Consider the following 24599-nt stretch of genomic DNA (forward strand, 5'->3'; position numbering starts at 1 on the left):
TCCTCTTTATGAAACCACTGTGCATTTTCTGCACAGCATCTCAGACTCGAGTATAGCCGGACACCAGCCTCCTGCCTGCTGGGCTCTATCAAGCCACCCCGCCTGTGAAGGAAGACACTACGCTACTGGCGGGGGAAGGGCTGACAAGTGTCTTTGGATGGCGCTAGCAGAAGGGGTTCTAATTCCTACCACCTGGGCCAAATGGTCTGGTCCCATCAACGAGACGTCTAGAGAGATCAATCACAGTCTGATATACCACACTCATACACAATGATTTCACATGGAATCTAGCACACCATGGTCCTTATTACTGTTCAGTCTACTGCCGTAGGAAGACGGCCCTCAGCTCCTGCTCTGGGTGAGGGCGGGCTGCTGGGGAGGCAACTGAGGACGGGGCCGGGGCCTGGACCCTCCCAGGGTTCACTAAGAGACTCCCCCCAGAGTCAGAACATCAAAGCACATGTTGCAAACTCGCACAGGCTTGTTCAGATCAAACTTGATGATAGGAATCTCCTTGGTTGAGCATTTATGGCAAAGAAGACGTCCGCAGTGACGACTGTGGAGGAAAGAGAGGAGGAATGAGGGGGACTAAAAACCAGACAACTTTCCAGCATGTGAGAACCTCCACAACCCGGAGTGCCCTGGGGACAAGCAAGCCCACCACCCTACCCTGTTATCAACTCTGCTCCTGCCAGCCAAATCGTACCAGTCCATGCACACAAAGCTACATCAGAATAAGGTAAAGGGCCTGAAGAAGGCTCGCAGTGGAGGTCCAGAGCAGCTCCTCAGGTCTCTGCAGAGCAGCCTAGGAGGCCCAGCATTCCGGGAGCCACCGCGGCTAACCTACGTCACTGCCTCTGGGCAGAGTGGCCCTGGGCAGCTCCTCCTCTCCCCTCACTCCTGGGACAGAAGCTGCTGCTGGGGTCTTACCAGTGATGCTTGCGCATTGTGACTCCAAACTTGGCAGCACACTCGTAGCAGTTGGAGCCGTCACACCACGGAGGTTCCTTAGACAGCATGTCTGCAACCCAGGTAGGAGGAGACGGGTTTAGGTCACGTGGTGACAGGGCCAGCAAGGGCAGCACATCAGTAAGTCACGTAAGCCCTTGCCTGAGTGGGAGGGATGAATATGCCGGAACTGGGCTTCCGAGAGGACAGACAGACTCAGCAGCTGTCTGCACACAATGGGGCTCCAGGTAATGCCTCTGGGGGAAGGCAGGCAGGCAGGGAAGCTGGGAAGACTGGCAGGGTCCAAAAGGTAAGGGGACCAAGGGGGAGGGAAACCAGATGAGAGAGACGGAGGAGGTAGAATCTGTAAGAAGTATGGGACATGAGAGGTGGGCAGGGAGCAGAAAGGAGACCAACATAGTTCACAAGTTTGGGGGTGTGTGACTGAGTCTGTGGTGGGATTCCCAGCCAAGAAGAGACGGAAGGAAAAGAACTAGGAGTCGTTGAGTCTGAGCATGAGGGGCTGTAGCCGTTCAGGTTGGGCCTGACCTAAAAACACGAAGCTGTGGACTGTGGACAGCGACTACAAGCACTTGGCACTCTGCGTACAGCTCTGAGCCCCAGCAGGAGAGAACGAGCTCTGCACCAGCCTTGGACAGGCAGTTCTGAGCTCTTCAAGGTGGACCCACCTACAACCAGACCACACCTTCGCCACAATACTTCCAAGCTTGTATCTTTATCCACAGGAGCCCTGGTACCATGGTGGGCTAAGCACTGGGCTACTAACTATAAGGTAGTCAGTTCAAACCCACTAGCTGCTCCTCAGCAGAGAGATGAGGCTGTCTCTTCCCATGCTGATTTACAGTCCTGGAAACCCTAATGAGCCGTTCAGTGAGGGGTTGATGTCTGGTTTTCTCCTCACCCGAGCCTATGTCCACTACCACACCCCGCCTCCACAGGGAGGAGACACACGTTCTGATGTTACAGGATTCACAAGTCACCAATCCTTCCAGACAGACAGGCATTCTTCTGTCTGTGCTTGTAGGAAGCAGGTACAAGGTCAGTCACTCACCTAACAGCCTAAACAGAAGTTGTTTGGTAGCAACCTGGTAGTTGAAAATGTTGACTCCTTGGTTATTATTCACTCCAAGGCGAGCCCCAGATCGGACGACTGCACGGCACAAGTTGGCATTGCCTTTCATGTATGCTAAGAGCAGCACTAGAAAACAAAACCACAGGAAAACCTGCTTCTCACCTCGCCTGCACGTGGCACTGCCAAGACAGCGAGGGCAGATCCCCACAGAATCACAGGCTCAGCCGCAGCTTCCAGGAGAAGGTCCGGCTGTAAGTCAAGGGTCTACAGTGACGCTGCAGCGCCAGAGCACCACCTCAGTCACAGCGATTTCATCACAAAGCTCTTTTCACATAATGTAACAAAATCTGAAGAGTTGTGTACACAACAAGGTCCAGAAAGTTCTCCCTTCAGGAGCCTCTGTACTCTGTACTAGGTCACAGCGCCCTAGCCGCTCCCCTGGGCTGACCTCTCCCAGGCGCTTTATCTCAGTTCTTTCATTGACTTCTCAAGACCACCTAGAAGGATGAGGGTTACTGCTCCCATCTTCAAGGAATAGCAGAAGGCAGAGCTAGGAGTAGAGCTCTGTCTATGTGAAGTGGAGGCCCTGACATAAAGCCTTTCGGCCCTATAGTTAGCCTCTTTCCCCACCCTAGCTAATGACGGCTCACTAGAGCAGCTTGGTAATGACACTTCGTGGCTGCAGAAGGCCCGGAGGCACCGCTGGGTGAGCACAGGCTGCTCTGAGGGCCCAGGGTGGGGAAGGGAGATATCTGCGCTTTATCTTCCTCACTGGAAAAATGGGGACACACTAAGTACACTGCCTACTTTAGGGGGCTGTTGTGAGAACTCAACAAGAAAACGAATGAAGCCTTCAAAACAAGCTTGAGCAGAGAAGCAGCCCCTCACTAGGACGTTCTCTCTCCGTATGAAACATGCCATTTCTCAAGGCAAGTCAGGACACACTGTTGCATACGGCTTTTCCTTCAGTCTCTCAGGTATGCTTAGGTTTTACTGCTCTGGTGGAATTCAGGAGTTTGGTTAAGACCCTGCTGACCACACAAGAGGCAGAGACAATCAAAACAGGCAGGCAGCCTGGTGCAAGTGGTTTGCAATTGGCTGCCGACCAAAAGCTAATGGTCTGACCCTCCCAGGAGCTCCGGAAGAAAGGCCTGGCAGTCTGCTTCCCTGAAGATGACAAGACAGCTGTGCAGCAGCAGCTCTGCTTCCACCAGCAGGCGTCCGTGACCCGGTAGGCAATCGGACAGCCAACAGCCCGGAGACTCATGCGACATGGTTCTGCCTAACTCAGACAGTGCCCAGCAGTTCCAGAGCAGGGGTCTGAGAGAGATGCTTAAAGAGCCCCGCCGAAGTGCACAGCACTCAGTACCCTCAGAAAACCGGAAGCAGGGAGCGCAAGTGAGACTTGGTAAGCCTTTCCACATACCCGTGTTTCCTTCTGCGTCCGGCTTATCCAGCGGGTACTCGGGCATACACTCCAAGAAAAGGTCAAAGATGGCTGCCGCATTCTCTTTGCCATATTGTCCCAAAATGTGCAGTGGTGACTGGCCTCTGATTTAAAAAACAACAACAACTTGGAAACATTAGATGTACGTTGGCCATGGTGACCATACACAAAAGAAAGGAATTTTCTGAACTCTGATGAGGTGCTGAAACACTCAAGGATGCATAACAAGAATGTCTGCAGTGTGCCCTGGGTCTGATGGGAGCCCCCAGTGACCGTCAGTTCTGAGGGGCAGCCAGGTGATGTGGAGCCCTGACTTCTGCTGAACTAGGCTGCACTCCCAACAGGAGAAACACACTCACCTTACATTAAAGGCTTCGGCATCCACCGTGCTCTCTGTGAGAAGGACCCGGATGTTGTTGAGCCGGCCATGCACGACAGCAAGATGAAGAGCTGGGGAGTAAATCCTCTTAGGGAGCGGGCCCAGAAGCATACACGGAAAACTTCAACTCCTCACCCCTCACATCTCCTGCCGAGGGCAGACACTGGCCACCCAGAGCCACCCTTTCCATCTCCACCAACCTTATGATGAGATGCAAGAGTCTCACAGGAAGCCACCTGAGGCTTCCATAGTTACAGTGACAGGCGGCAGGGCCTGCACAGAGCGCTCCCAAGCACAGCTCTGCTCTTGTAAAAGCCATCCTCACTGAATGGGGGCAGCCTTGGGCACACAGTGCACCCCTACCCTGGCCCCAGCACTGGACAGAGGGGACAATGGCATTACCGTTGTTGCCATTCTCATCCACCGCAGCAAAGTCCACTCTATTCTCTAGGAGGACCGAGCAGATGGTAGGCAGGTTCTGCTGGGCAGCGAGATGGAGGGCGGTCTGGCGATGCTTCGTTAATTCATTCACGTTGGCTCCTGCTAGAAGCTGTTGAAGTTGATCACATGAGAAGTCTCTCTACCACAAGCACGGTTTCACTTAACAAGGACCTCGCATACACTTCAGGGAGGCGCACACCAGCCAAACCTTCCCCAAGGGTCTCTGTCACTTTACTATCAAAACACAAACGGCCATTCCTTTGGACACACAAATTCTACTTCTAAGATTCAAGCAGATAAGAAATGGCACAGGACCACAGCGCTGTATAAGGTGCCCTGGGGTAGCACTCACTACAGGGTAATGCACTGGACCGCAAGGTCGGTTTGTACTGTGAGGCTGGGGGTTCACTAACTTGCTGCTCCTCTGAGATCCCATACAGGGTTGCTATCAGTCAGAACCGACTCGACGACGCTTAACAACAGCGATGTACAGAGTCCTGGGGTGGCACCATAGGTTAAGCACTGTACTACTAATCACAAGGTCTGTGGTTCAAACCCTCCAGCTGCTCCTTGAAAATCCTATACATGGTGGCTGTGAGTCGGAACTAACCCGACAACACTTAACAACCACAGCACTGATGTACACTACACTATATTAAGGAGGCCCACTGCTTATAACAGTGAAACTTGAGGGCCAAGGGTTTGATTATGAAACTGTAATAGATAAAAACAGCAGTCTGAGTAGTCATCGAGATGAGAATTGTCTAAGTATTAACAGGGAAAGATGTCTATGATGTAGTACAAAAAAACCCCAACAAAGTATGGTTTCATTTAGAGATAGAAAGACAGACAGATGCCCACTCTTTAAAGATGTTTAAAAGCACATACACCAAACCCAGAAGAGAGCTGGGGATGACAGTGAGACAATTACTGCTGCTTATTCTTCTGTGGTTACGCTATTCCACAGTGAACATACACTATTTTTCTGTTACTTTTTACCCTTTTTTATTTTCTTATTTGGTATTTACTTAGTCATTGTTGAGGATATCCACAGCAATTCCACAGTACTGAATGCAGTCACACTGGCTATGGACGACACGCTCAGCTGTCACTGGTACAAACGGACTAAGGGTCCGGCCTCATCTTCTGAGTGCTGTTGGTACCTTGACCCCTGAGAGAGGTCTGCAAAGTGCATCACACTCAAGGCAGGCCTTCTGACTAGTGGAGGTAGACTCTTGTTCAGTTTTAAGAAGACCTCAGCATATATTTTTGGTTTACAGTTTATAGATGATCTCGGGAAAATAGATTCAAGGATTTGCTCACCTTCCCTGGCTCCAGAATTTATATTACCTTTCGAAAGAGGAAATTACAAAAAGAGGGCAGCATCAAAGGCACACAGTTTCTTTAAATGATACCATGTCTCTCCATTAAAGCCCACTCATTCACTGCTCTCTGACAAAGTGTCCCCGACAGCTGCTATCAGTAGAGGAAGGCTTACACTCAGTACTGCCTCTCTGAAGCTCTGAGACCCCTGGTCCCCCGCCTCTGTGAGGAGCTAGGCCCCGAGTACTGGTTGGGTGCTGCCCCTGCAGTCTTACCCATAGGTCCAGACAGGACACATCTCTGAGGGACAGTCACCAATGCCGTCTAAGTTAGCAGTGGCCTGGCTGTTACAGCCTCCCTAGGTTCTCCAGGTGGCAGAGAGACTGATGAACATGAGCTCCCCCCACCTGTCCATCACTCACTGTCCAGTCCACTTCTCACTGCCACTGCCTCCCGCAGGCCTCTGGCCCACCCCTTCCCACACCCCTCCTTCGGCTCAAACACACAGCAGGCCAAAAAGGTTTCTCTAAAATGTGGTTTCTTTTCAAACAAAAATTCCAAGTACCAAAAGTCAGTCCGGGTGGTGGAGTGTCCAATGAGCAGGTGACTACATTCCTTCACGCTCACAGTGCCTGAGCAGACATGCCAACGGCCCATGCTCACACACATGTCCCCGTGGTCTCCTACTGACAGCACACTGCAGTCTCCACATCTACACTGACACGCTCTCCCTGACTGCAAGGCCCCACACTGTCCTGGAGAGAGCAGGCTTTAGAACCGACTAATCACCTTGGGGGGAAAATGCTTTCTGAGCCTCAATTTCCTCCTTTGTGAAATGCTAAAAGTGCCCTACCTCCCTTGGGGCTGTGTCAAGAATTAAGACAGTTCACATGCAAGTCTAAGCTGCCTGCCTGAAATAGAGAAGGCAGACAACAGAAGTCAGCCCCCCAGCCCAGCATGGCTCTCCATCCTGGCTCTGCCATCTAGATCCTGCCAGGTCACAAGGCCAAGCAACTCACCAACCCAAACTGCATGTGACCTGGCCATGCACCTGTGAAAAGCCAGTCTGCCTACAGTCCACAGCAGGTGTGCACACAAGTCTGATGCAGTCCTGTTCCTGTGCTGCTTACCAAGTTGCGGACAATAATCTCTGAGCCCGCTTGGACCGCTAGGTGCAACGGCGTCAGCTTGGAAGAGTCCTGGACTCTGGAATTCACATTAGCCTGGACACTGATCAGGAACAGGACGCTTTCGATATCGGAGTTCTGAACCGCCACGTGGAGAAAATTTCGGCCTTTGTTGTCCACCTGAGGCAGTAAGCAGGACCCAGAGCATTAGTAGGCGCCCCTGTAAGAATATGTGTTCAGTACCTGTGGGCCATGGAGAGGTCACCATGTCCTTACCTCAGAGTCAGGAAGCTCCCTTCCAAGAACCAACTCTAGACATTCCCTCCCCACAGACACCAGAGGCCCACAAATGAGCCTGTGTGTGCATGGAAACATCCAAGTGGTCAGGGGAAGGAAACAACTACATGGGTTCTAGCTGCCCTAGCAGCATTCCACAGCAGGAGTGAACTCTGGGAAGCCAAGAAAAGAGCCATCCACAGGTCAGGGAAAGGAAGGCACGAAGCCACTGGGACACCTGGGGAGGGGTAACTGTGGAGCCAGCAAGCACCCAGCACCCTAAGCCCACAGCTGGCCCCTGAGCAGTCCAGGGGTTTCAGGAAGCTGCCTCTGCTACTCAGGCAGCAATGAGGGAGGCAGCCAGCTGCACGTTGCCGACTTTGCTTCAATGATAAGAAGCAGAAGAAAGGCTGCTGAATTCACCATACAGCACACTGCAGCTGCAGAGCTGTCATGAGTGTGGGGGAGCTAGAAGTGCAGAGACACCCCACGGCCGCTCGCACATTCCCGGTGGATGCTGCTAGAGCAGCACGTTCTCGTCACAGGCCTCCCAGCAACAACAGATGGAGAGCAAGAGGAGGTGATTGTCTCTCCATTCGTACCATTTCACACTGAGTAAGTGTGAGGGTCACACCTACATATCTCAGTTACATGCACACAAGTGCTGAAGAAAGGAAATGTACACAAGCCCGAAATGCCAAGAAATAATCTTCCACCACGCTGTGATTTCATGACATTCAAGTCTCAAGTTCCCATTTACCGTCAAACGGGCTATTCATAAATCTTGGTAGTTTTCTAAGTGCTGGTTGGAACTTAAAAGGATCTGAGGCAAATTTCTGTACAATTGATTTAACAGAGTCCCAGACACGAAATGTTCCCAACTCCCATCTCAGGTCAGCTGTGACTGTCATTTCCCTCTCCATCTGCTGTTGCAGGTAAACAATTCACCACACGGCAAAAGACCTCGACGACAACAACAAAGCCTCCTCAGCTGAATGAGCACAACTCCACTCTTCTGAAACTCAGAAAAGTGCCCCAGCATCACAACACAAGCTCCTCAAGTTCAACTTAAATCTTTTCCTAAGACCTTCATTATTGAGGGCAATTAAGCAACCAAACAACAAAAGCAGAGAGTAAGCTGAACTGTACCTAGAACTGAGCCCCTATCATTGGACCAAGCAGCCTCCTGCTCTCAGTACGTGCTATTACCAGGAGGCTGAGACAGAGCAGAGCAGTCAGATTTCATCCAACAGCAAGAAGCCACTGGAAAGGGAGTATAACTTCAAAACACGTCTCCTACAGAGAAGGGCTGTTTGGCTGGTGATGGAGCAAACCGTGCTATGCTCATGGCATCACGAGCCTGCTGGCCGCACCGCTCACCTGCTCCGCAGCCCCGGACTCTCGCTTCAGAATGGCCTCAGCTGCTTTGTTGTTCTTGTAAGTCATGGCGCAGGCAAACGGGGTCAGCCCCTGTCTGTCCCGTACGTCCAGGTGGATATCAGGGTGAGAGATCAACAGCTGAATGATGACATTGTGTTGGCTGCTGATAGCCACGTGCACAGGCATTCTTCCTTCTGCATCCTAGTGGGATGAGGCCCAGATTTCAATGCCCAGTGAGAGACAACATTCAGGAAGAAGATGAAAGGGGACAACTTTTACGACAAATTCATTTACGGGAATCAACCACTTTGGGTTTGACACTGGCTTTTTTTCCCTAACTTTTCATTTTAAATTGAGTGAAGGTTTACAGAATAGATGATGAACAAATCACACACTTTGTTTCATACTGACTGCAACCCCCTCAGAGTCACATCACTTATCCTACTTCCTCCGTGTTCCTGGTTGCCAATTCTCCTTCTCTCCCCACTCTTCTGAGCCTTGTCCTTAGGGGAATGGCTGGCCATATTACTGTGTGTATTTAGCCAGTGCTGTCCCCCTGCATACCTAGCTACTGCTTGGCTGAGAATTGAGCCGTGGAGTGAGTCCCGTTCCAGAGCTGGAGGGTGAGTCTCTATCTGATGAGTAAGCCTTGTCTTCTTCATTGGCCAGACCCTAGAGATGACTGGTAGCCCCTGCCTGTCACACATGGGGGCCTGGCAGTGACTGTCGACCCACTGCGAACACATTTGCTTTAGAACATCTGCCACCTGTCTCAGCTCCTAGTATAGTCTACCATTCCAGAGTTAAGTCTTCAGAGCCTATGATGCTGAAATTCATCAAGGGACATACCTTGAAGATAACTACTAGAATATTTTCTCACACAGTACCCAGCTTGGGACTAGAACCAGCTTCCAACGGGGATCTTTAACTAAGGGGAGCTAAGAGGCAAGAAAACTGGCAGGAAAAGTCTTCCTCGTGATATAATAAGGACAAAGGCACAAAGAACGAAGCTCGCACATGGTATCCCTGCATTTCTTGGCTCTGTATGACTCTGAGAGAGTCCTGTCATCTATCTGGACCTCAGTCCAGGTCATGGTAAAGCAAGAACCCTGGGCTGGAGACTGCATGCTTCCTTGTCCTAAGGGGAACAGTTCCCATTTTTGAGGTTACCTTCTCCCTGGAAAAGAGAAGCTCCACATACCTGTGCATTTACATTGGCACCAAACTCCAGAAGACACTGTACCGTCTCTTCCAGTCCCCAAGACGCTGCCAGATGCAAAGGAGTCTGTCCAGCTCTAGCTGCTTCTTCCCCTTCTCCGTGTGCACCTGGTTGTCTGGGACTATTTACATCACAGCCACTGGAAGGAAGGGGCAATGACAGGAAGGCGTTAGGAGCCATGTCTCCACCCAGGCACGGCACACTGAGCAGCAGCCCCATCCGTTCCTACAAGAGGGCTACTGCAGCAGACTGCTGCCCTGGTGCCCTGGGCCTCAAACACTGGGAGCTGCTTCCATGGAGTCTTTTGCAGCTGGGCTTTGGGGTAACCTGGGCATTAGAACTGTGAAATCTTCCCAGGGCTTCTGCATGCAGGCTTCCAAAACAACCCTGCCTCGCCACACATGCTGCCCTCTGGCGGGCCATGAAGCTGTCTAGCAGAGACCACCTGGTTTCCTCTGCCTCAGCCTCCTGGCTTTATGGTGTCAACTAGCCAGAAATGACCAGGGAAGCTCATGCAACAACCAACGCAGAAAGTTGGCTTGGATTTGAGTCTTTGGCCCAGGTGCATGGAAACCTCCCTCTCAAGTTAGCCTGGTGCTTTGCTAAGTCGACAGCGACCTCCAACAGTCTAAGTTTGAACTCACGGCAGCTACAGGCATGGGCAGACTGCAGGGAGGGGGCCTTAAAGGAGAGAAGAGCCTGTCTGCAATCATCTGACCTCAAAGACTCAAAAGAGATACTTGGGCTTCCACACCTGCGGATGAGAAAGCAGGCGGTGGGCTCGTTGTTTTCATCAATGGCTCTGTGCAGGAGGGTCTGGAGGCATCCACTAGGTCCTGGACCCCAGCACGTGGCGTCACAACCATGTCTGACCTGCACAGAAACACAAGTTCCCTTCAGACTCTGCCTGGCAAAGACAGCAATTGTATCACCCCTCTCAGCTCTACGTACCTCATTAGATCCATTTTCAGGCAAGAGACAGTTGATAATTTGCTGATAATTGCTTTAATCTGTGCCACTCATTTGTTTTACAAACACTAATTAAAACTGCTCTAAGCAAGTTCTTACACCAAGTCCTATGGGAGGAGCTGGGAGACATCACTAAGATGTGTCTCACTAGTGCTCTTCAGAGCTGTGTTCTATAAGGGACAAAAATGCACTCATGTATGTGGGAACATGCAACCCCAGACTTCCAGTAACACATACCCCTAATTAACAGGTAACCTCAATAGCAAGTGGGCAAAAACTCCCAGGAGCAAAATGCCTAATGTCACATTGCAGGTCCTTCAGAAAGCTAAATGAGAAATTCCAGGCTACCCTCCACTTTGGGGACCTGAGTACAAACCTGAGATTTGAGAACTTTTCACTATAGCAATAGTGAGGACAACCTATACAAACTAAGCCGCCAGAAGATGAATGGAAACTGCCTCAGGTCTCCTGCAGAGTCTTCTAAATACAGGCAGCCCAAAGCCCCATTCTGAACTGCACGTTTCGTTAACGTGACTTTCAGCTTCTCATCATTGACCCAGTTGGTTACTTGATCTCTTGCCCCTTTAGTGGGTTATGTGTTGGGCTGCTAACCGTGGTCAGCCTCACCAGAAGCTCCTCGGGAGAGAGATGAGGCTGCCATGACGACCTGCAGTTCTACAGGGACGCTATGAATGGGAATTCACTTGATGGTGGTGACTTTGGGTTGTTGTTTTTTTTTTTCCAGTTCACCTCCACTTGTGGTCGCCACACAGGCACCAAATCCGTCTCTGTCACAAAATACTCCCCTGTATAAACAAAGGCTAGAGTGGAGCTTGTCTCACCAGAGTGGATGCGATGTCCTCCAGGTTGTTTGCCAAAGCCAGCCACAGGGGAGGATTCCCTTTCTCGTCCGGCACCGACATGTCAGCTCCCCGGGTGCATATGGCGTCCACCACGAGCGGAAGCTGGTTTTTGATGGCCAGCTGAAGGGCTGTCTCCCCGTCCTGCGTCCTGTTGGGACATGCACACAAAACCAAAGGCAATGTTTGTAGCTGAAGCTTCCTGTGCACTGCACTGTGTCCCTTAACCAAACTTAACTCATGCTCCTCCACATTTCTCCTCCATGAAGAAATTAATCCGTCCCATGTACCTTTAAAAATACAGCACTCAGAAGAGAAGTGACCACACTCGACATGCAGCTGCTTTTAACAGCTTCTTAAAAAGATACCACCCCAACTGCCCATTTGACAGAACACATTTTCTATCCACTCAGCCATCCAGGGTCACTTAACACAGGAGATGAAAAGCAATCACAGGAAAATTGCATCTCTGGGTAGTTCCCTCCTTGAACCTCGTGGTGTGCTAATCTGTTAGAATGTTCATTACAAGGGAAAAACCTGTGTAACTGATTCTGGATTGTCCTTCATATGAGGTGTGTGTGACACTGTGCACTGCTCCTCCACCTCATGAGTCTACTGACTGCATTCAGCCACTCCACTGGCCTCCAGCTGTGGTGGAGCAGGAGCAGCACAGGACTGCGAACCACAAGGTTGGCAGTTCAAACCCATCACATACTATTCACAACCCCTAGACAGGGTCAATATGAGTCGGAACCGACTTGACGGACACTTACAACACAACAAACACTGCCTCATGTACTCTTTTCAGTGCGATTGTTCACCTTCCTTCTTTTAATGAGGAACACAGATATTGCCTCCAAGCAAAGCTATGCTCTCGAAGCTTCTCAGTTAAGCATGACCGTGGCCAGTGCCGCCTCATCCTACCTGACGTTTATATCCGCCTGGTGCTCCAGGAGGAAGAGGGCGCTTTTGCTATCCTGCCGCCGGATGGCCATGTGCAGCAGAGTCTGCCCATCACACATGGTGTCATTGATGGAAGCCCCCGAGCCCAGAAGCTGGGCTGCAATCGTGTGCACACCTGAGAAACAAACAGGCTCTGGGTCACTCGTGCTCAGTGACCACTTTCTCAGCATCTAACTAACACACACCGTTACAACTTGGCAACATTTCCATGGAGATTTCAAGCTGAGCCCCAAGCAAACAGGTTCTTTTACAACAGAAGGCTGGTCCTAACCCCTCCATCTCACATATACTTTCTCTCTGTCTCTCTCTCCCACCTGCCCTTCTCAACAAGTGGGTGTCTGCAGACATCAACAACCCCCCCTCTGGTACGGCCTTACCAGTCCATAATGCCAGTCCGAGGACAGTCTGGTCTCGGGAATCCTTGAGGCTGAAGTCTGGAATAATCTGCAAGTTGTTGGTGGCATGAAGAGCATTGGCTAAAATGTGAAAAGGAGAAGAATACTTGATTTCATCACCGCAGGTCCCATTTAGAGCATTCCAGAGAACAGGAGCTCAGTTTAACTCTGACTGGCGGCTGTGATGGGTCATTTCTATACAGAGAACCCACCAACCTTGTGGTTAGTGAATGGAAGGCCAGGAACCGAATTTTTTGGAGCAAAGCTTATGGGGAAAAAGAATCTTTTAAAAGATTAAAGAGTGAAAACAATGCCCTGAAGATGGTTCCCAAGACAGAATCTTTAAGGTTGTACATCTCCCGTGAGGTCAAGAAATGGGCACATTCTGCTTAACCTCCCTTCCTCTCTTTTAGCATGCACAGTGCTAAAAGTGCTGGCTTCAACAAAGATTTACCCATTGCTGTCTGGTCCACTCTGACTCTAAGACTGTGTAGGACACAGCAGAACTGCCCCAGAGGGTTTCCAAGGCTGTCAATCCTGAGACAACTGCCACATTTTCCTCCCAAGGGGCTGCAGGAGGGTTTGAACTGATGACCTTCTGGTTAGCAGCTAATCACGTAATCATTGCATCACTAGGCTTTCTTTTAACCAAGATTTAGATAAGAAGAGAAAACCCATTTCAGGGCAGGAAAGGGGACAAGTTGAGGCTGTCTCCTTGGCTCCTTTCAGAAGTGGACTCACAGGCAGGTGAGAGGACTGACCGACTCAGGGAGGACCTGCCTCAAGAGAGTTCTAAAGGCAATGCTCACACCAATGCAGAGGTTTAGCCAGATCTACACTAAAATGGCCTGCAAAAATACCTACCCCCAACTAAACAGTAGAGTCAAAAGGTCTAACTTTTTATATCTTACTGAACCGGTAAAATGGACAGGCCTCATTCTGCAAACACACCAGAAAGCACACAGACTCTAGTATACGTTATGCCAAGCTTACCAGTGGAACAAACAGCAGCTGAGGATTGACCCACTGACAAGTGCTGTCCGCAGTCAAGCTGCCTGACAAGACCTCCAGACTCCTACCTTTCTGCTCCAGGATGACAGACACCACATCTGGATGATTGTAAGCGATCGCCATGTGCAGCGGCGTCTGCAGACAGACACTGTCCGCTGAGCTGCTCAGGGATGCAGCCTCTTTTGGCAAAGGCAGCGCCTCCTCTGTCTGTAGGTTTGGGTTGGCTCCCTGCTGTAGGAGCTCTGCGGTGAGGTTGGCCAGACCATGCCGACAGGCTGTGTGTAACGGGGTTTCTCCCTGCACAGGAAACAAATGGCCACGTCTGAGCACTCCCAGGCTGGGAGTTCCCTTCTCAGTGGGACACGGGACAACAGAAGTGCTGAGGCTTGGGTCTCCAGTGTCACCACGGCCCACGGTCCATCCTGTCACAGCCAAGCTCCACGGCTTTCACCCCGCCCCCTGTGACATCATCTTTAGTTTCTTCAGTGTCTTCCCAAGCACCTGCCAAATGCCCTGGCTTCCCTTCTTTTTCATCTCCTAGAACATCTTTAGATCCTCTTCACTTTGTAAAATTATTTTGTCTAAATACAAACGTAATAGATACTATCAAAAACAAGAGAAAGACAACAGACCAACCACCAAGTGTCACCAAATAAGTGTTACAGGAAATGCAGAGACCACAGCCCCAGAGCAGGCTGTGTTAGGAGTGTGACCTTCACTGCCTGGTAACTCCCCACAAGCCCCTGACAGCTCATTTCAACCTCATCCTGAACCCTAATCAGGGCAGTCTTCCCAGCCCGCTTTTTACAACTTTTCATGGGTTTCACAGATACCTGATGCAAGACTCAACAGGTACAAGATGATAAAATCCTACTCTCGTGTGTAGCCCCCACCACCCAATTCTCCTTCAAAGGGGACAGTTCTACCAGTTCCATGATCCTCTCCAATGACAGACCATGCACAGAAAAACATACACAGAATGCATGTATGCGTGTAAAAGCATGCATCTACACACACACACACACACACACACACACACACACAGTTGTTCCTTTTCCACACACATCCAAACCAATGGAAACAAACTGAACCCACTGTTATCTGGTAGCGTAGTGGTTACAAATCGGGCTGCGAACCTTAAGGTCAGCGGTTCGAAACTACCAGCTGCTCCGCAGGAGAAAGATCAGGCTTTCTACTCCCGTAAAGATTTACACCCTCGGAAACCCTGTACAGGGCCGCTATGGGTCGGAACCGACTCGACGGCACTTAACAACAACAACGTCTTTTAAAGAGTCAGAGTTTCTACAAGGCTTATTGTAAATAGAGTGAGTCTCCACCTCTCCCCTGCAAACATTTTTCCTTTCAAAGAAGAGAATCACTTTGAACTCTCTCTTTCAGCTTAGTTTTGTACTCTGCATATTTCTAATGAGTTTTTACTGCTGACTCTTGATTTCTCAGCTTTAGGCATTATTTAAGAAGATAATTTCTCTTTTATTCCTTTGCACGTTTACCCATCATGCCCTCGCTGCCCCCAGAGCTACATCATAGTTGTAAGAACTGTCACGACTTTGTCTTCACAGACGCCTTCTGCTCCAGCCCTTCTCCCCACATGGCCCCACTGGGGGTGCTTCTCTAACACCAGGCTCCTCTCAGACGGACAGTCTCACACCCAGGTCACTGCCCTGTGCTGCCATCCAGTTTTCCCTGCTCCACAATCCTGCCTGAATATTTACAAAGGAGCTAAACAATCACAACACTGAATTCACTCCCTCTACATCATCAAGGAGCTCTGGGAGCGTAGTGGTTACGAGTTGGGCTGCTAACCTCAAGGTCAGCAGTTTGAAACTACCAGTCATTTCACAGGAGAAAGATGAGGCTTTCTGCTCCCATGAAAGTTTACAGCCTCGGAATCCCTATGCAGGGTGGCTATGAGTCAGAATCGGCACCACCATCCATCTATAGCACTTCTCCTGACCAGCTGCCGTTTTCTTTTAAAGGCTGGATCACAACAGTTTTCATTTCTGACAGCAGCACATCCTACTGACTGCACCTTCTCACTTAGTCTGCATCTGTCCCTTTGGCTCCAAATTCAGGGTCAGAGGTCAGGATACCTCACTGCCAGTCTAGGGGAACCCTCCAACCCCCAACTCCAGCCTGGCCCTCAATGGTGTGCTCTTGTACCAGCCATCCCAGGCAGCTTTCTCAAACTGTTCGTATGTCTGCCTACAGGTTACAGCCCCCAATCCTTAAAGCCAGCATTCTAGATCCTTCTCTAGTGCAACTGTTGCATTCTTTCAAGTCACTTCTTTGCAGGTCTGTGAGCTCAATGAAATCTAGTAGGCTATAATCACCCTTGTGAAGTGATGTCAGTTTGTCCACTCGTCTGTCAGTTTGTCATACTGTGGTGGCCTGTGTGTTACTGTGATGCTGTTAGCGAGACCACCAGTATTTTAAATACCAGCAGAGCCGCCCATGGTAGACAGGTTTCCGTTGGCCTTCCAGACTAGGAAGAAGGAGAGACAGACCACTTCTGAACGTTAAGCCACTCAAAACCTTATGAATAGCAGAGGAACACTGTCAGATACAGTACCAGAAAATGAAAACACGAATAGCACCCGAATCCTGTCAGATACAATGCTCGAGGATGAGCCCCTCAGGTTGGAAGGCACACAAAACACGACTAGGGAAAGCTGTCTCCCCAAAGAAGAGTTGACCGTGATGATGCAAATGGAATAAAGCTTTCAGCACCTTCATTTTCTGATGGGCACAACTCAAAATATAGAGAAACAGCTGTAAATACCCATCAATAATTGCAACATGAAATGTATGAAGCATGAATCTAGGAAAATTGGAAGTTGTCAAAAATGAAATGGAATGCATAAATATCAATACCCTATGCATTGTTGTGGAGTCCTGGTGTGGCGCTGTGGATTAATGAGCCACACTGCAAAGCCGTTTGAACTGCAAGGTCGGCGGTTCAAGCTTACCAGCTGCTCCTCGGAAACCCTATACAGGGTTACTGTGGGTCAGAACCAACTCAACACACTTAACAACAACAACAATGCATTGTTGTTAGGTGCCATCAATTAGGTTTTGACTCATAGCAACCCTGTATAAAGTTTCCAAGGAGCAAGCGGCTGGTGAGTTTGAACAACTGACGCTGTGTTCAAACTGACCGTGTGGTCCTGCATTTATGCTACAGCGCCACACCAGGACTCCATTCAGACATTTAGTGATGTGAACTGGATTGGTATTGGCCATTCTGTATATGACAGTCATATGGTTTACTATGCCAGGAGTGACAAACAGAAGAGTAATGATGTCGCCTTCACCATCAAAAAGAACATTTTAAGATCTTTAAATACAAAGCTGTCTGTGATAGGATAATATCCATACACCTACAAGAAAGAACAGAGTCCTGGTGTGGTGCTGTGGGTTAATGCACCAAACTGCAAAACCGTTTGAACTGCAAGATTGGCAGTTCAAGCTCACCAGCTGCTCCTTGGAAACCCTACACAGGGTCGCTATGAGTCGGAACCAACTCAATGGCACTTCACAACAACAAGGAAGAACACATAATACCACCATTTTTCAAATTTATGCAAAAAACACTAAAGTCAGTGATTATGAAATAGAAGAATTCTACCAACTTTTTCAGTCTGAAATTGATCAAACATTCAATCAAGATGTATTGATAATTACTGGCGATTGGAATGCAAAGGTTGGAAACAAAGAGGAAAGATCAGTAGTTAGAAAATACGGCTTTAGTGATATAAATGATGCTGGAGATTGCATGATAGAATTTTTTTTTCCCTAAGCCAAACTGTATCCAGCTTTACTAAAGACACTTCTCATAAATAATCATGGTATTAACGCAGGACATGGACAGACAATTGTTAACGGTAACCAACAACTTTCAAACCCCTTCTTTGATGGACTACCCAAATCAGAAAGCCACTATAAAACTCAATGAAGTCTTCATCTGATGGTCTGAACAGGGAAAGTTTAGAGTGAGGGTCGACATTTCACATTTAGCATGTTGTTTAACAACTTTTCATGAGTCAACCCTGACTTTCAGAAAATGAAATGAAAAAAGCAGAATGACCAATCTGAAGACCTACAACCTAAACAAAAGGACCCCTGCTCTTTTGAGGGGTGCTGCTGAGTTGGCACCAGTGGAAAGTCCAGGTTGCCTGACACATGAATAACCAGTTCTCTGAGGTCAGGTCCCAACAGGTCTCTGGGTTTATGGGAGTCAAGTCTATGCTGAAGGCAGAGAGGACGAAGAGGATATGAAGATGTAAAAACAAATTGTACTTTTCCCACACCACACAGCATTTGTACGCCAAGGTAGCTAATGTGTGTTAACGTCAGGGAATCCCTGTCCTCCTGGGAACCAAGAGGGAGTCTCTCCAAACTAGACGGGAAAGGTGCTTGTTGCCACATCAATCCAGCTTTGGAGACACTCTATTAGTGACATTTTCCCCGTTCTCAAAAAACAATGAAGTGTTTTGTGTGCTAACAACATAGCTTAAAAAAAAAAAGGTAAAACAAAATTCTACGTTTTTATAAAACTTGATAAAAATAGTATTTCAAACTGTACAGTCACCAGCAGTCCACAATTATCAAAAGTGCACACACTTCACTTGGCATCCCCAGATCCTTCAGCTTTCTGTGCCTGGTCTGTTTTGGCATCTCCATTTCCTGCAGGGTTACTCCCATCCTGGCCAGCATTAGCTTTCTCCATTTTCCCTTTGGGTAACTTCTCTCCCTTCTTTGTGGGGGCCTTTTTGGGTACATTCTCTCCCTTCTTTGTGGGGGATTTTTTGGGTACCTTCTCTCCCTTCTTTGTGGGGGCCTTTTTTGGCTGTGGCTCTGGCTTTGGAGGATCAGGTTTAGCAGATAACCTTGCGGATTTCCTCTGAGGCTCATCCTTCACCTTGGCTTTATCTCCCTTAGCATCCCCTTCAGCCTTCTCTTGGGCACGGTGGCTTCGGTGGCGGGGCGTAGGCGCTGGAGGCAGGGATGTGGCTATGCTAGAGCTTTGGTCACTCCAGGGGTCGTTCTCCCAGGGTCGTTCTTGCCTCTACTTCACACTGCTCCAGCTCCAGGGGCTTTATAAAGTTTTTATAGCACTGGAAGCCCCAAACCAGTTAGAACCCTTGCATGATAGAATTTTGCAAGACAAATAACTTCATTCATTGCAAATGTCTTTTTTAAACATCATAAAAGATGACTATTATTAATATGAATCTTTCCAGAAGGAATACACAGAAATCAAATTGACTACATCTGTGGAAAAAGACGGTAGAAAAGCCCAAAATCAAAAGCCAAAACAGGGCTAGGGAAAGATCATCAATTGTTCATATTCAAGTTCAGGCTAAAGTTGAAAAAAATTAAAACAAGTCCATGACAGCCAAAATATGACCTTGAATCTATCCCACCTGAATTTAGAGATTATCTCAAGAACAGATTTGATGCATCAAAGACCAGGAGGGTTGTGGGATGACATCAAGAACTCCATACAGAAGAAAGCAAAAGGTCAAAAAGACGGAAGAAAGGAAAGATGGAAATGGATGACAGAAGAGACTCTGAAACTTGCTCTCCAGTATAGAAATACTAAAGCAAAAAGAAGAAATGAGGGGTAAAAGAGCTACACAGAAAACTGCAAAGTGCCGCTCAAGAAGACAAAGCAGTATTAGACCTGAAATTAGAAAACCAAAGGGGAAGAAGGCGCTCAGCATTTCTCAAGCTGAAAGAACTGAAGAAAAAATTCAAGCCTCAAGCTGCAATATTGAAAGATTCCATGGGGGAAAATACTAAATGATGCCGAAAGCATAAAAAGAATATGAACAAGAACACCCACACTTGCAGATAATACCCACTTGACCTGGCTTCAATGACTGGATGATCAGAGCTCAACTAGAAGAAGAAAGAAGAGGAAAAAAAAAAGAGTAATCTGATACAATTTGATGCACTTGACCTACACCTATGGATGCAGTAGCTCAAAAGAGGGAACAAATCCTTACAGCAAGAATCATTCCCACCCCCTCCACACACAGAGTAGACAGGGATGGGCAACTTGGACATTGGCTACCCAAAATGGGGGGTGGGGGTGGGGGCTACAAAGGCAAGAAGTGACTGGCTTACAAGCTTTCAAGAGGGAGCCTAGATCCAAGGAGCCTGGAGGAAGGGAGAATACACCAAATCATTGATTCAAAAAGAACCGGTCAATGTTCAACCATTTCAAGAGGTAGTTTATGATCAAGAGTCAATGGTACTGAAGGAAGAATGGACTGAAGGTACTGGCAAAGAACAAAACTCCAGGAACTGAATGAAATCTTCCCACATACTGATGCAGCACTGGAGGCACTTACTCAGATATGCCAAGGAATGTGGAAGACAGCTACCTCGCCAACTGATTGGAAGAGATCCATATTTGAGCCCATTACAAAGAGAGGTGGCCCAACTGAATGTGGAAATCATCAGATAATATCATTAATATCACATGCAAGTAAAATTTTGCTCAAGATAATTCAAAAACAGCTGCAACAGTACATCAAACTGGATTTAGACGAGGTACAAACTGCATTTAGACGAGGAGAAATGAGGGACATGCTAACGGAAAATGGATCTTGGTTGAAAACAGAATACAAGAAAGATTTATTTGTACTTTATTGATGATACACAGGTTTAATTGTACTATATTGATGATACACAGGTTTCTGGCTGTGTGGATCATGACAAGCTGTGGACAACACTGTGAAGAAAGGACATTTTAGGACTCTTAATTGTCTGATGAGGAACCTGTACGGAGACCAAGAGGCAGTTGTTCAAGCAGGTTTAAAATCAGGAAAGGTTGTGCATTCTGTCACCATACTTACTCCATCTGTATGCTGAGCAAATAATCTGAGAAGCTGGATTGTACTAAGAACGTGGCATCAATTCCTAGAGGAGGACATCATGCCTGGTAAAGTGAAGGGTCATGGAAGAGAAAGCCCCCAATGAGCTGACTTGACAATGGTGGCGGCAGCAATGGGTTCAAGTGTAACAACAATTGTGAGGGTGGCGCAGGAAGGACAGTGTTCCTTTCTGTTGTGTATGAGGGTCACTATGAGTTGGAACCAACTTGACCGCACCTAACAACAAAGATGACATGCGCCCGAGCTCATTGTCATTATTCTATGTGTTGTGAATCCTGATGCTAATGAGGCCAGATGTAATCTAAGAGATTAATTTGTACCTTGAGTCAATCTCTTTGGAGAGACAAGAGAGATTAATTAAATAGGCAAGCAGAACGTAAACGGTACTATCCCCAAGAAAGAAGAACCAGAAATGGAGTGTGTGCCCTTTTGCTGTAAAGCATGAAATCTGGAGCCTGTGAACGACTCCAGTCTAGCAAAGCTTAATTCCATCTTGTGTCTAGGTTAAGTGTTCAGATACCAATTTTCTCTTGAGTCCCTCATGCACTCTGACAGCTAAACTGCCAGAGCTACTATCTTTAAACATAGGTTTGGGGTCCAACTCCTCCAGTCATACCTGAGAGGACCCTTCCTAGACATATCTCGGAGTCTCAGACTATACTTTCCTACTACCTGCAATTGTCCCCTCCCTGCTTTCTGTAAGTATCTGTGATACGTGGCTGTCCTGGTGGTTGGAGGAGATTGCTGTATTCCTTGGGTCCTATGTAAGTTACCACACGGAGAGAGAACCTTGGAAACTCATCATGACATCTATGATTTCCCTCACTTGGGTGATATATGTTTGTCTTGTGTTTACTCTTGTTTAGGACTTAATATTCAGCATGATATTTTTAACTTTGTAGATGAGGTCTCCAGTAGAAGAGGTCCAAACACTATGAAGCTCCCAGATGCGGGTAAAGATTCATAACTAGGATAGAACCAGTCAATTAATATTTGAGGATACACAAGACTCTGTCTCACTTTGGGTTTTACCAATGTGAATGTATTATTTTTCCAAAAATTGAAAAAAGAATCCCCTCTGTATTCTCCCACAGACCAAAACCATTTCCCCTGGATTTTTCATCACACTTACCCACTTGTTTCTGTGGTTGACCTGGGCACCATTTGTTGCCAGGAAAAGAGCTGCTGCCTCATTTCCTGCTCCAGCTGCTTGCTGTAGTAAGCAATTTCCTAGAAGGAAATGGTTTGTTCACTGTGGCGTTTGCATAAAAAACAAGATCCCCTTCCACACTATCACTCCCTGCCCATCCCCCCACATTCCACAGACTGTAAGCCCACACCCAAAGGAGGTATCCTCTAAGCCCAGAGGCACTCTCTGTGGAGAAAGGACAGGGAGGCCAGAGAAGAGGCTGGGCTGGAGCAAAAACCTGGTCTGGAATTCAGGAGACATTCGTTCTTCCTGGGTTTGCCACTAGCTCCATCCAGGATGAGACGTTAGACTATGTCTCCTTACAAGTCCGTTTGGGTTAGAACAAGGTCTCTCAACAGTGGTGCTCTGATATTTGGGCAGGATATTGATTTGTGGTGGACTGTTCTGTGCAGTGTACTTGGTGATATCCCTGGCTTCTACTCCCAACCATTAAAAATGCTTATAATTGTAGCCCAAAAATCCCAGGGTGGGTTGGAGGCGAGAATGGGACAAAATCACGTTCAGCAGAGAACCAATGAGCTAGGTGACCATTCTGGAAGATATTGTGACCTGAAGTTTTACCAGAAAATGCCACTAAAATCTTTCAGTTTTATTCCTAGGGCCGTAAATATGTTTGCTCTTGGCTTAGAAATGCTTGGCTTAACACTAAAATAAAAGTATTAGAAAAAGAAACAAAGAAACAAAATTTTCTTCTCTTAAAATGGTTTCACTCCCAAAGCAGTAATTCCCAGCTTTCTAATGCCCATCAACTTTTTGGATAAAACACAAAATCTCATGTTCCATAGATGTATTCTACAACTCGTCCTGTCACTTTGTCGTACTGTGGGTGCTTGTGAGTTGCTGTGATCTGGAAGCTATGCCCCTGGTATTTTAAATACCAGCAGGGTCACCCATGGTAGACAGGTTTCAGAAGAGCTTCCAGATGAAGGTAGACTAGGAAGAAGGAGTGACAAACTACTTTTGAATATTTAGTCACTGAAATCCTAATGAATAGCAGAAAAACACTGTCAGATATAGTGCTGGAAAATGAACCCCCCAGGTTGGAAGGCACTCAAAATCTGACTGAGGAAGAGTTGCCCCCTCAAAGTAGAGTTGACCATGATGACGTGAATGGAGTAAAGTCCATGGGAGAAAAGCCTGTGGGCCCTTCATCTGTTGATGGGGCACAATTCAAAATGAAGAGAAACAGCTGTAAACATCCACTGAAAATCGGAACATGGAATGTATGAAGTATGACTCTGGGAAAACTGGAAGTTGTCAAAAATGAAACGGAATGCATAAATATCAATATCTTAGGCAATAGTGAGCTGAAATGGATTGGTACTGGTCATGTTGAATCTGATGACCACATGGTTTACTATGCTAGAAATGACAAATTGAAGAGGAATGGTGTTGGATTCATTGTCAAAAAGAACATATCCAGATCAGTCATGAGGTATAATGCTATCTGTGATAGAATAGAATCCATGTGCCTACAGGGAAGCCCAGTTAATACCACTATTATTCAAATTTACACACCAACCACTAAAGCCAGTAAGGATGAAACAGAAGAATTCTACCAACTTCTTTAATCTGAAATTGATCAAACATGCAATCAAGATGTATCGATCATTACTGGTGATTGGAATGCAAAGGTTGGGAGCAAAGAGGAAGGATCAGTAGTTGGAAAATATGGCCTTGGTGATAGAAATGATGCTGGAGATCGCATGACAGAATTCTGCAAAATCAATGATTTTTGTTCATTTCAAATACCTTCTTTAGACAGCATAAGAGACAACTATTCACATGGACTTCACCAAATGAAATACACAGAAATCAAATTGACAATATCTGCGGAAAGAGATGATGGAAAAGCTACTTATCAGTCAAAATAAGGCCAGGGACAGATTTGCATCAATTGTTCATATGCAAATTCAAACTAACTAATGCTGAAAAAAATGAAAACAAATAGACAGGAGTCAAAATATGATCCTGAATATACCCCACCTGAATTTAGAGATAATCTGAAGAACAGATTTGATAAATTACATACTAATGACAAAGACCAGAAGAGATGTGGGATGACATCAAGAACATCATACATGAAGAAAGCAAGAAGTCATTAAGAAGACAAGGAAGAAGGAAAAGGTCAAAATGGATGTCAGAAGAGACTCTGAAACTTGCTGTCTAGCATAGAGATGCTAATGCAAATGGAAGAAATGAGGAGGTAAAACAAAATTTCAAAGGTCAGCTCGAGAAGATAAAGCCAAATACTACAACAAAATATACAAAAATCTGCAGTCAGAAAACCAAACCCAAACCAAACCAAAAGGAAGACCACGCTCAGCACTTCTCAGGCTGGGGGACTGAAGAAAACATTCAAGCCCTGACTTTTCTTACTGAAGGATTCTTTAGGCAAATTACTGAATGATGCAGAAAGCATCAAAAGAAGATGGAAGGAATACAGAGAGTCACTGTACCAAAAGGAAATGGTTGATGTTCAACCATTTCAAGAGGTAGCATATGATCAAGAGCCACTGGTACCGAACGAAGAAGTCTAAGGTGCGGAATGCGGAAATCATCGAACAGTATCTTTGATATCCCATGCGAGTAAAGTTTTACTAAAGGAAATACAGAAACGGCTGCAAGCACACAT

The 24599-nt window shown here is 47.4% G+C and overlaps 2 protein-coding genes across 2 annotated transcripts in view; both read right to left on the minus strand.

Moving 5' to 3' along the window:
- Positions 1 to 423: 423 nt before the first annotated feature.
- Positions 424 to 24599, minus strand: part of ANKFY1 (ankyrin repeat and FYVE domain containing 1) — a 105975-nt gene continuing 81799 nt past the window's right edge. Inside the window, exons 13-27 of the mRNA XM_006863474.1 lie at positions 21887 to 21984; positions 13900 to 14128; positions 12803 to 12901; positions 12387 to 12540; positions 11445 to 11613; positions 10388 to 10506; positions 9616 to 9772; positions 8415 to 8615; positions 6762 to 6938; positions 4270 to 4417; positions 3848 to 3938; positions 3468 to 3592; positions 2021 to 2167; positions 931 to 1021; positions 424 to 556 (exon numbers count right to left, since the gene is read on the minus strand). Coding sequence (XP_006863536.1) covers positions 424 to 556; positions 931 to 1021; positions 2021 to 2167; positions 3468 to 3592; positions 3848 to 3938; positions 4270 to 4417; positions 6762 to 6938; positions 8415 to 8615; positions 9616 to 9772; positions 10388 to 10506; positions 11445 to 11613; positions 12387 to 12540; positions 12803 to 12901; positions 13900 to 14128; positions 21887 to 21984 — 2138 coding nt within the window. The remainder of the gene's footprint in view (positions 557 to 930; positions 1022 to 2020; positions 2168 to 3467; positions 3593 to 3847; positions 3939 to 4269; positions 4418 to 6761; positions 6939 to 8414; positions 8616 to 9615; positions 9773 to 10387; positions 10507 to 11444; positions 11614 to 12386; positions 12541 to 12802; positions 12902 to 13899; positions 14129 to 21886; positions 21985 to 24599) is intronic.
- Positions 18474 to 20448, minus strand: LOC102825990 (non-histone chromosomal protein HMG-17-like). Its single transcript, XM_006863442.1, has 3 exons — positions 20415 to 20448; positions 18666 to 18844; positions 18474 to 18593 (listed from the first exon to the last, which is right to left on the minus strand). The coding sequence occupies exons 1-3, from the start codon at positions 20446 to 20448 to the stop codon at positions 18474 to 18476; spliced, it is 333 nt and encodes a 110-aa protein (XP_006863504.1).

The sequence above is a fragment of the Chrysochloris asiatica genome, unplaced genomic scaffold (assembly GCF_000296735.1).
Source record: "Chrysochloris asiatica unplaced genomic scaffold, ChrAsi1.0 scaffold00054, whole genome shotgun sequence".
Lineage (NCBI taxonomy): Eukaryota > Metazoa > Chordata > Mammalia > Afrosoricida > Chrysochloridae > Chrysochloris > Chrysochloris asiatica.

Coding starts and splice junctions, on each gene's coding strand:
- LOC102825990 (XM_006863442.1), bottom strand. CDS start 20,448: ATGTCCCTCATTTCTCCTCGTCTAAATGCAGTTT. Junction 18,845..20,414: donor TCCTCGTCTAAATGCAGTTT/GTACCTCGTCTA, acceptor CCCTGCCTCCAG/CGCCTACGCCCCGCCACCGA. Junction 18,594..18,665: donor CCACAAAGAAGGGAGAGAAG/GTACCCAAAAAA, acceptor AAGGGAGAGAAG/TTACCCAAAGGGAAAATGGA.